General features: G+C 37.7%; 1 protein-coding gene across 1 annotated transcript in view; it reads left to right on the forward strand.

The window, feature by feature from the left end:
• The first annotated feature begins 2001 nt into the window (after positions 1 to 2001).
• LOC143557729 (uncharacterized) overlaps positions 2002 to 12981 on the forward strand; it is a 72208-nt gene continuing 61228 nt past the window's right edge. The window contains exon 1 of the mRNA XM_077046734.1: positions 2002 to 2210. Coding sequence (XP_076902849.1) covers positions 2002 to 2210 — 209 coding nt within the window. The remainder of the gene's footprint in view (positions 2211 to 12981) is intronic.

The following is a 12981-nucleotide window of genomic DNA, read 5'->3' on the forward strand; positions in this document are numbered from 1 at the left end:
CTTAAGCATTCACACACAAAATCATAGTATATTTCTCTTGGAAGATCCACATCTGATTGTGGTCTTGTTGTTCTTTGTGGTACGGATCTACTTGACTCACCTCTTCCACCTTCACCTCTTCCACCTTGTGGATGTCTTCTTGAGATTGGAGGTCTGATTGGAATAGATTTCATGGGTTTTCTCGGCCCCAGATTGAAAGTTTTGATGTAGATTGCCTCTACCATCTCAGGTGGAAGGTTAGCTAGTTCAACTATATCTTGTCCAGCTTGTTCTTTAAGAGTGAGCAACATTTTTGCCATACCAGGTCTGTTTGATAGACCAGCAGGTACAAATTTTCCATCCACAAAGCTTCTAGGGTTTTCTCCTTCCCTTAGAGCTTTCTCCCAATCAACCTTTTGAACGTAGAAAAGATTTTTCAAATCTTCCTTTTCTAATGCATCAAAAGAGGCTTCATCCATTCCCCTTTGATTTATCATTACCCCCCTTAGATTATTTATCATTTCTTCATTCTCCCAAGGAATAATTAGTTCATCTTCAGGTTCAGGTTTTACTTCTTGTGAAGTAGGGGTTTCAACAACAGGTACTTCCTTTGACATTTCCTTTACACCCTGAATCTTCTGTTTCTCCCTCAGAGTCATTATCTTTCTTTTCTTTATTGGAGGCTCAACAGATGTTTCAGATTGTTTAGTAGAGCTCTCAGTTTGGACCCTCTTCAGTTTTTCTTTTCTTTTCAGTTTATTGTATTGGTCCAACACTGATTCTCTAGATAGGTTCTCAACTATTTCAGGTTTCAATCCTTTCTCCAGCAAGTATCCACACATACCTCCAAACTTCTCTTTCAAAGTTTCCAGCTTTTCAATCTTCTCATTCTCCTTTACACATTTCTCAATCACCTTTTCCCTTTCACTGTTGTAACGGTCTTGGAGTTTATCATGATTGAAATGGCTCAAATCTTTTTCAGAATATTCATGCCTTCTAAGATATTCTTTGTGTTTCTGAGCATCTTTATTCTTTTGTTGCATGGCTCTCTTGATCTTTTCATTTTCTTCATCAAGCCTCTGATCAACTCACCATCATTCATATGAGCAACACTTTCAAATTTCACACCAAGTGCCCTCAGCTTCATAATCAAAGGATTCTTTCTTTTAGCTTCTAACATACCCAGCTCAATGTTTGCTCTCTGCTCATCAGTCATTACTACTTGTGGAGACTCAACATTTGTAGCTTTAACATTTTCTCCTTATCATCAGATTCATCAGACTCACCCTCCTTTTAAGTTGAATCATTTACAGCATCAATCTTAGGTTCATCAGAGGGTGGATGATCTGGATTTGGTTCAGTTCTAATAGGCACATCAGGAACACCTTGAACTCTTTCACCTGGTTGAAAGGTTTGTAGTGGAATTGCCCAGATTGGGCTTGCCTCATCATCAGGAGTCTCTACAAAGTATTTATTTTGATCATCCCATCTTCCTTTCTTTGCAGACTCAGTACCTTCAACTGGCATAAATGTTTCTGATCTATCCCTTTTTCTTAAGTATTTCTTTCCATACTTGGGATCATCCACATACTCCCATTCATCAGGATTTTGTCTAATGTCATCTTTAATCTGTTGAGCCCATTTCTTTGCAGCCATTGAGGCAATGGACTCACCAATCTCCTCTTCATTCATCATTTCAGTATTCAGATTTGTAGGTTCAGCAGTTTCTGTTGACTTACTTTCTGGTTGACTTTGAGATTGAAACATGCTAACCACTATGGCTAAGGAATTGTCAACTTCCTCATTTCTCTTAAGATCTATCAAGGCCTCAATCACATCTTGATCATCCATTTCTTCATTAATTACTTTGCTAAATTGGCTTGGTTGATCAAGATTTCCTGCTCTGCCAGCTCCTCTGGAGTCAGGATTTGGGCCAAAATTTCCCTTTCCCTTGTCTCTCTCAATATATTTTCTTGTTCTCTTCTGGCAGCAGTAGCAACTTCAGCATCATCTCTAAACAAGATGTCTTTCTCTGGAAATGCTTTATCAGGCTCCTTTTCAGTTACTTTTGCCTTTCCTTTACTCAACCTTCTCTGGATCTCTTCTTCTGTTTCAGGCTCAATTTCATCAATATCTGGAGATTTCTGTTTGTTCAGTTTCTGGTTCAATGACTATCAACTCCTCAGTAGCAGTATCTCCCTCATTCATTACTTCAGTTTCTTCATAAGTCTGTAAGTCAGTTAAGACATCAGTTGCTGCATCAGTCATTATATCAGTAGCCACATCAGTGGTAGCTACATTTTCTTCAACATTTGTCTTTTCAATTTCATCCTATGTCTCAACATGCTCTTCATCCCTTTCCACATTCACTATTTCATCATTATAAACATAGTCCTGTTCTCCAACATCTGATCAATCACCTTCATACTCATCATCCTCAATTCTCCTTTCTTCACTACTCTCCTCTCCATCATCATAAGAATTCATAATCAATTTCAAACTGTCTGCAGTCTCTACAACTTTTACAGTTTCAATTACAACATTTACATCAGAGTCAGTTGGTGTCACACCCTCAAAATCCACTAACGGAGTTTTACCGTCAGAGAGTGTGAACTAACAGGATCGGAATCATTAATTATAATCAAACCATAAAAAACGTTTAAATGAAAATAAGTGCGGAAGCGTAAAACCATAGAAACCAATGTTGCGTCACGCAGGACGACTTAAAAACCCAATGATAACAGTTTAAAATAAGTTTGCATAATTAAAAGTGTTTCAAGCAATGCATGATCCTAAACCGCGCGCCCGCCTCGGCTACCTGAGAATAACATACTAAAAGTGTCAACACGGGGTTGGTGAGTTCACAAGTTTGTATAAAATAAAGCGTTTAGCGTTTTGCGTTCAGCGTTTTGCGTTTAGCGTTTTGCGTTCAGCGTTTTGCGTTTAGCGTTTTGCGTTCAGCGTTTTGCGTTACCAGATAGTGTTAAATCAATTATATATCTATAGGTAGCTAGCCTATAAAATAAGTATTACTAAGTGTTCGACACCGAAGATGACTGTTTATCATTTGCCTTGCCACCAGGTCTATCCCGACCATGGTATGTGTTTAGCCAAGATTACACCCACTCGACCTCCAGTCGAGTTTAGCGTTGGGTGGGGTTTGTCAAACCCAGTAGTACTACTCAACAATGACTCGCTATTATCAAATATTAAACGGTTCGATGTGGATGAAGGACTTTAGTTATTGCGTTTGCCACTTAGTCTTTACAAATGATATATAATCTATATTAACAAAATCTTAAATGCGTTTTCGGAGTATGTTATCTTCCCCAAGTGAAAAGCGTTTGAAAACAGTTTAAAAAGGGGTAAGTGAACTCACTGTTTGCGAAGAATTCCCAAAATAAATCATCAAAGGATGCGCGTCACAGAAAAACTCTCTCTAGCGTTCTATAACAAAGAGATTTTTCTAAGTGTCGGAACTATTATCGAGTCTCTAGACTCGGCACATAATACCTATGCACACAATGTGTTTCGTGTTTCGTTTGTGAATCGTGTGTGACTTTAACAAGTACATTCGTGATACATTACATGTGTGAGCAATTATTTACGTGTCATGTATTAATAATGTACATCACTAGCAATTACTCCCCGTAAGGGAAATTTGGTCACACATAACAATTAGCTAGCAATTATTCCCCGCAAGGGAAATTTGGTCAAAACACGACAACTATTTAGCAACTATTCCCCGCAGGGGCAATTTGGTCAAAACATAACAATTATATAGAAAGTATTCCCCACAGGGGAAATTTGGTCAAATCATAACAATTAACTAGCAATTATCATGTTTCATGCATTTTCACAAAATTCAGCAGCTAGTTTCACCGAGACAGAAATTCTACTTGAAAGATTGTACTATTCCACCGATCATAGCATCTCAATTAATTTACCAAAAATCATCACAAAAGCATGCATTTGTTAGGTTTCCAGAACATATTTTATTTTATTTTTATTCCACATAGATTTCTCATAATGATCAAAACATTACAGCAAGCTCATAACAGTCAAATTCATGCGCAACAGAATGTTATTTGAAATTCCCGTTAAATGAAAAATCCAACAAATGCAAGACCAATTGGGTTTGGTTCTTAACTCAACAAGTTAACTTCCAGAAGTGGAACCAACCCATTTGGGCCTTGTAGTTCATGAGATATAATATTTACAAAACAACCTAACAGCAGGTCAAACAACTCAGCTTTGCACAACGTTTTTGTAAAATCATAAAAGTTAACTTTTACAGGTTCAAAAATTGCAAATTTATATTCTTTAGAAACTAGACTCAACCTAGTTTACTGTAGTATCAATAATCCCAACCAATTTTCACATTTACACCCCGTTACAGTCAATTGAACATCAACAACACAATCTGTCCAGAAACTGTTTGCAACAAACTCAACATATTAACCATCTATAGACTATAATCCGTTCATATAACACTCTAGACTCCATAATCACTATCCATGCACATCAATTACACATTACATACATGATTAGGGTTTTTGCTTGAACTCAAATCAAAGACACAAACAATTAACATGTGATAACATCAATTCTAGTTATCAAATCACAATCAATACATCATCTAATCAAACAAATCATATGAGCACCATATATGAAAATTTTCGGAACCTAGGGTTCACAATTAACCCATTAAAAATCGAAATTAAGCAAGAAGAATGCATAGGATAGTTGTTTAAACCTTCCTAGCACCTTAATCTTCGATCAAACTTGAAAGATCTTGTGTATATGTGTGTGTGTGAGGCTGCCGATCGCGAGAGAGGGGAGGGGGAGGGCTGCCGTCGGGTAGAGTGAAAGGGAGAAGAGAGAGTTAGGGTTTATTGTTATTAATAATAATAACATGTTACACTTTAGTCCCTCAACTTCCAAATGTTACTTTTCTAGCTTAATTAACTAGTTCTAGCACATTGAGTTAACGTTTATAACAATGTTATCACATAACACATAAGTCTAACACATAATTAGCACATAATTATTGTTTTGACGTTTTTCGTTTATTCACCAATCGTTTGCGTCAACTCGTTTGCGTTTCGGTGCAATTCCCGAAAGACTACACATGTAGTAAGTGTTAAGCGTCATTTAAACCCTAGTTTAAATGTAATGAGGTGTGTGTTGGGTTTCTATGGAATTTACAAACTTAGTTAACCGTTTAACTAGTTATAATTAATGCGGAAACGTGATAGACAAACTAAACATATGAACAACCTAGTTTATTCATTTCAAGATTACCAATAATCTATTTACTAGAAACCCGAAGCAAGGATCACATGATACGGGAACAACTAAACTATCAAAGCATATAAACACTTACAATCTTAACCCTTTAAGAGTTTAGTAGGTGGTTGAAGAAGATGATGATGAATGCAAGACTTTCAAAGGAAAACTCTCAAACCGAATATACCCCGAGCCTCCAACACGCACCGAGCTATGCTAGGGAGCTTGAACACGAAAAACCCGAGCCCCTTTTTTTCTTCCCTTCTTGGCCGTGAGGTAGAGAGAAAAAGAAAAGAAGTTTTTTTTGGGTGTTTTTTTTATTACTTGAAAGTGTTATCCAAATTATCATCCATCACATGCATACATAGGGTAGAGTTATATCCAAGTCCACACTCCATCTCCTTTTGCATGTTGACAATTTGACCAAGTTGGTGGGGTGTGGGGCCCACCCAAAACCGGCCCCAACATATTTTATTATTTTTTTTTTTTTTTTTTGTTTATGTTATATATATATTTTATACTTTATAAAATATATAAACACCCCATCTTTTATAAACCATTTTATAAAAGAATACATAGTTAAATAATCATTCCAATAATAATTATTTGAATAAATAAATTAACCAATTAATTATTTAATACTTTCAAGTAATCATTCAGAAACCCGATTTTCTGAAAGTGTCGTGTTCTGTATTTGTCTTAAAGATCTTATCTTAACAAATACATAATTGGTGTGTGTCTAACTCGTTATTGGGTATGACCCGACTTGGATCAAACATAACTAGCCACATTAACTTAATTATGTGTCTCGGGCATACGATATTCCAACAATCTCCCACTTGCACGAGACTCATAGGAAGTTAATGCTAATGGTGAATACCGCCTAACAACAGGTCACCACCCCTAGTATGTTTGACTAAGTGCCATTCAATAACATCATCCCCTTCAAGTCCATACTTGATATGATATAGGTAAGTCTTATCATTATTTCCCTTTGTTACTAGATGTCCTGTCAAATCGAAGAGACATAGATTGATCATTCTCTCATTGATTTAACTTAACAGGCCTTAAACATCTAAACTCTCAACACATAAGAGGAACAAATCCCATCTTGACTGCATACATCCTTGTTGACATCTCGTATGATATCTGGGCTCTTTCTTTTATGTCATCGTGTTACCGAAAAACAAAGAAGAGAGTCAAGTTATCAGACTTGATGAAAGGTCAGATCCAATATGCATCTCAGGTCAAAGGACACAATGATACTCGCCTTTACTCAAGGATTACTTATGATCAGTTGCACTAACTCCATGCAGTGATCCTCGAGAGCGGATCATGTCCAATATTTGTATCCCACAAATATCTATGAACCTTGGTGGCAAACCTATGCCTTATATTCATCACATGAATATCAACCAATCCGGGTTCATAATAGTCTTACCTTCATACTTGTTCCCACAAGCATGATCGACTACGGACGTTTAGAACAACATAAGTCATTCATGGATTAAACATGCAAAAATAGAACATAACTCATTTAATAATTAAAACTTAATTAATTTCATGAGATACCCATTACATTCGTTCTTAAACAAACACTAAACACGGATTAAATCCACTCACTAGAATACCGAAGTCCTAATGCACAAACATGACCCTCATGCTTTGGCCTATCGAGGAGCTTCGTGAGTGGGTCCGCAATATTTTGATCGGTATGAACTTTATGAATACATATTTTTCTCTTTTCAACTTCATCCCTTATGTAGTTGAATCTGCGCTCAATGTGCCTCGTTTTCTGATGAGCACGAGGCTCCTTGATCTGTGCAATAGCATCCTCATTGTCACAGAATATCTCTAGGGGCTCCTGAATGGAAGAGATAATCCCTAGATCCATGATGAACTTTTTCATCCATGCAGCCTCTTGGGCTGCCATTGAAGCGGCGATGTACTCAGATTCTGTAGTGGATAACGCGACAACATCCTGCTTCGAACTCTTCCAAGAGACAGCGCCTCCATTCAAAATGAAGACATATCCCGACTGTGACCGAGAATCATCTCGGTCAGTTTGGAAACTCGCATCCACGTAACCCTTTACGACGAGTTCCTCCTCACCAGACCCATATATTAAAAACATATCCTTAGTCCTTCTAAGATATTTTAATATATTCTTGACAGCCATCCAATGACTGTCACCTGGGTTGTGCTGGTATCTACTCGTTATGCTTAAAGCATACGAGACGTCCGGTCTGGTGCACATCATTGCATACATAATAGATCCTATTGCCGAAGCATAAGGAACATGCTTCATCCTATCCTGCTCTTCCTTAGAGCTAGGACTTTGGGATGAGCTCAACACGGTTCCTCTAGGAATAGGTACCAAACCTTTCTTAGAGTTTTCCATCCTGAACCTCTTTAGGATTTTATCAATGTACGCACTTTGATTGAGTCCGATCAATTTCCTTTGTCTATCCCTATAGACTTTTATTCCCAAGATATATGTCGCTTCTCCAAGATCCTTAATTGAGAAACGACTACTTAACCACGTTTTAACGTTTTCCATACTTGGTATATCATTTCCAAATAAAAGTATATCATCGACATACAAAATAAGGAAAATGATTATACTCCCACTAGCCCATTTATACACACATGCCTCATCACCGTTTTGGACGAAACCAAACGCTTTGATTTCTTCATTAAAACGATGATTCCACATCCGTGATGCTTGTTTCAATCCGTAGATTGATTTCCTTAACTTACAAACTTTATCAGGATTAGATGGATCGACAAAACCTTCAGGCTGAACCATATGGACATCTTCCTCAAGATATCCATTTAGAAAAGCGGTCTTGACATCCATTTGCCATATCTCATAATCAAAATGAGCTGCAATGGCAAACAATATCCTGATCGACTTAAGCATCGCGACTGGCGAGAAGGTTTCATCATAATCAATCCCTTGAGTTTGCGTGAAACCTTTTGCGACAAGTCGAGCTTTGTAAGTATCTAAATTTCCATGCATATCGGTCTTCTTTTTGAAGACCCACTTACATCCAACCAGTTTGGAGTTAAGTGGACGATCAACCAATTCCCAAACTTGGTTATCGTGCATGGATTGCATCTCGGCGCTCATGGCTTCAAGCCATTTGTCACAATCAGGTTGTGACATAGCATCTTTGTAGGAGATCGGTTCATCCGAATCAATCAAGTAGCAATCATCCACAAGAAATCCATATCTCTTGGGAGGTTGACTAACCCTACTAGATCTGCGAGCAACGTGCGTATGATCAACCATTTGATCATCTTCAACATCCTCGTGTTGAAAGCTAGTATCGACCAACTGTGTATCATCCAGTGATTCTTGAACCTCTTCAAGTTCCACTCTCTTTTCACTAGGTCCTTCCATAAGGAACCTAGTTTCTAAGAAGTATCCTTTGCGTGAAACAAACACTCTTTGTTCACTAGGATCATAGAATATATATCCTATATCATCCTTTGGGTATCCTATGAAGACACACCTGATGGATCGAGCCTCAAGCTTATTTGGGGTGTCACGTTTAACATAAACTATGCATCCCCATATCCTTAAATATGAAAAGGATGGAACCTTTCCATGCCACACTTCATAGGGTATTCAATCCACCTTTTTGGTCGGGGCCATATTCAAAATACGAGCCGCTGTGAGTAGCGCATATCCCCAAAATGATGGCGGTAGTGAGCTTCGTGCCATCATTGATCGAACCATGTCCAACAGTGTTCGATTCCTCCTCTCGGATACTCCGTTATGTTGAGGAGTTCCAGGAGGAGTGAGCTGTGAAATAATTCCACAATCTCTAAGATGACTTTGAAAGGTATCACTTAGGTATTCGCCTCCTCTATCGGAGCGGAGTACCTTGATTGTTCGGTTGAGCTGATTTTGCACTTCATTTTGAAATTATTTGAACATTTCAAAGGCTTCATGTTTGTGTTTCATTAGATAAACATACCCATATCGACTAAAATCGTCGGTAAAGGTAATGAAGTACCTTTCACTATTCCTACTAGTTGGCTTGAAAGGTCCGCATACATCCGTATGTATGATACCTAACAAATCCTTAGCCCTTTCATTTGTACCTTTGAAAGGCTCTTTGGTCATCTTGCCTTGAATACAAGATTCACACTCATCAAACGAACCTAACTCGTTTGTTTTCAAAAGACCATTCTTTTGGAGAGTGTTTATACGATTCTTGTTTATGTGTCCAAGGCGACAATGCCAAATGTAGGAATCACTCAAACCCTTTTTGAGTCTTTTAGTAGAAGTTTGATATAATGAGCTATTTGAGGTATTATCATGAACCAATTCATAAATACCGTTGTTTGGTACAGCTTTAAAATAAAAGATACCATTAGATGACACATGCATTTCCGATCCTACAAATTTAAAGTCAAAGTTACATTGTCTAAGAAGGTGCACAGAAATAATGTTCCTAGTCAAACTAGGAGCATACAAAACATTTTTTAAAACAACTTCCAAACCACTTGGAAGTGATAAAGTGAAGTCTCCTCTAGCGACCACGTGTACTCTTGCACCGTTGCCCATGAAAAGATTCACTTCGCCCTTCTTCAAGTCTTCATTCCTTTTGAACCCCTGCAACCAATTGCAAATATGAGTTCCACATCCGGTATCCAATACCCATGTGTTAGAAGAAATAAGATTTAGCTCAACATTAATCATAAAGACATTACCCGAGGTATGCGCCGCATTCCTCTTGTCTTTTAGCTCTTTTAGGTAGACCGGGCAATTGCGTTTCCAGTGTCCGGTCTCCCCACAACCAAAACAAGGATCATCCTTATGACCCCTTGGTTCCACAACCTTTTGTTTCTTTGCCATAACCGGTGATTTGCCCTTACCCTTAAGATGCATAGGGGGACCCTTCCTTTTAGCTACCTTAGCCTTAAGATTGGGTTGAGATCGATTCTTGGATCTACCTTCATTGATTGCAAACACGGGTAAAACCCTTTTGCCCATGCTCGCCTCGGCTGTTTTAAGCATTGAGTGAAGTTCTCCAATAGTTTTGTCCCACCCGTTCATGTTATAATTTAACACGAAAGTGTCGAACCTTTTCGACAAAGAGTTAAGGATCAAATCCGTTGCTAACTCATTTGAGATGGGACAATTGAGCTTAGTGAGCCGATCAATATAACTTTTCATCTTAAGTACATAAGATGAAACTGGTTGACTATCATCCATTCTACATGCATGTAAGGCTCGAACCGTTTCGAACCTTTCCACTCTCGATTGCTTAAGGAACATTTCCTTAAGTTGAGTAATCATGTCGTACGCATTATGGTTTTCGAAATCCTTTTGGATTTCGGGAACCATAGTCGCCAACATGAGGCATGATACTTGAATGGAATCTTCCGTGAGTTTGACCCAATTCATGTATTCGACCTCAGTTCCCTCTTCCGGTTCTTCGGGGATAGGTGTTTCCAAAACATGATATAATTTTTCTTGTTTTAGAACAATCCTTAAATTTCGGAACCAATCCGAAAAGTTATTGTGGTTAAGACGGTCTTTAGCGAGAATAGATCGGAGAGATACGTTTTGGACGTTAGGGATTATGTTGTCGTCGACGTGTGCGGCCATCTGCAGAATTTTAATTAAGTTCATTTTAGTGTTTTACCTTTTAATTATTAATACCCTTTTTATATATACAAATATAATTAATAATTAAAATCTAGAATCCAACGATAAACCCGACTCCGGTTAGGTGACCTTTTTCCCATTGTCGGTTTATCAAGGTAGTTATTCATAACAATTGCAAACCCTTTTGCAATTTCTAGAATTTATGGGACCGGTTCGAAATCATATTTCGTGTTGGCATGTTTATCCCATCAACACCTATTAGACCCCATGCTTGGGTGACCCTCTTCACATGGTTCTAATTTAAGTCGTCCTACTTGTATCAACTTGTAATATTAACATACAAACTGTTAGGTGACCTTTTTCCCATTTTATGCCAATATTACCTCAACATGTTAATTTACTCTATGCGGTTAGGTGACCTTTTTCCCACTAAGAGCTTATTAATATGTTAAGTGTTATACAAAAGGATGGTGTTTAACTTATTATCCTTAATTTTAAAGGGATTTTTAGTTTTAATAATTCTAGATATAAAACTTTAAATCATGTTCTAACATGCATTTAGAAACATGATTTTGAAACCATTTTCAAAACTAATTTATAATAAAACCATTTTTATTATGGGCGTGAGACGGCTAGTTAATAATTCCATTTTATTAAACTACGTGTCACGTAATTACCGATAATTATTAGAACCCGTTTTATGCTTTGTTAATTAATTCTATGTGACGGAGTTGATATCCTAATATCTAACAACCACACAATCAAACAATCAATCAACAAGCATACACACAATATATACTAGACACGAGCCACTAAGTTAGACCACACTTGTTAGCCGAAACAAGTGTGTGTCTTAGGTCCAATCCTAAGGGACACATGACACATGGATGTTGTAGCTCCCACTCGATCCCGCATCCAAATGCTTCGAGCATCTTCTTCAACCTTGTTGTGATCCATTGGGCTTGAACTTGGGCCTTAGCTTCCATAAGCTTCCACTTGGGCTCAATTGGTGGGCTTAGGTCCTTTTGGGCTTGAATCCCTTAATGGGCTTGTGAAACCCATTATGACCATACCCGGCCCAATTAGGCCCAAACTTCCAACTTTGCAATCTTCTTTAATTTTACAAAATTAAATGTCCTAATACATTTTTTCTATAAAATAAAGATATTACAAATTACCTATTTATTACATGCCCATATGAATAAATAATTACAAAATAGCCCCTAATTAATTATTACAAACCGATACTTTGAATAATAAATTACAATCACAACCATCAATCACAAACAAAACATCCATTTGGTCTACGGCTCGGTCTAGTACTAACAAACATAACCCGATATGTCATAGGAACCCGTTCCAAAACCCCTTGCCTTTATCGGGCCTAGCCCAACCCATTTGGGCTCGACCCAATAACAAGATTATGGGCCTCGGCCCAATTAAAAAACTGCTTGGGCTCGGCCCAAACAAAATTACATGGGCTCGGCCCAAATGACTTACATGGGCTCGGCCCAAATAAAACTTATGGGCCCGGCCCAATAACAAAAATGGGCTTCGGCCCAAATTTCACCCGAAATGGGCTTCGGCCCATTAGCCCGGTTTTTATATTTTTTTTTTTTTTTTTTTTTTTTTTGAACTTAGCCAAAAACGATAGCAAGATTAAATACAAAAATATCATGCATGTTAATTTTTGTATAAAATCTTTCAAGGGGAAAATAAAAACCGAGAACCCGAAGCTTAGTATCCCGTATCCCGGCTCTTGATGCCATTTGTTGGGTTTCTATGGAATTTACAAACTTAGTTAACCGTTTAACTAGTTATAATTAATGCGGAAACGTGATAGACAAACTAAACATATGAACAACCTAGTTTATTCATTTCAAGATTACCAATAATCTATTTACTAGAAACCCGAAGCAAGGATCACATGATACGGGAACAACTAAACTATCAAAGCATATAAACACTTACAATCTTAACCCTTTAAGAGTTTAGTAGGTGGTTGAAGAAGATGATGATGAATGCAAGACTTTCAAAGGAAAACTCTCAAACCGAATATACCCCGAGCCTCCAACACGCACCGAGCT

Source organism: Bidens hawaiensis, unplaced genomic scaffold (assembly GCF_021521415.1).
Source record: "Bidens hawaiensis isolate Kalapana, Puna unplaced genomic scaffold, B.hawaiensis_p1.1 tig00019093_1, whole genome shotgun sequence".
NCBI lineage: Eukaryota > Viridiplantae > Streptophyta > Magnoliopsida > Asterales > Asteraceae > Bidens > Bidens hawaiensis.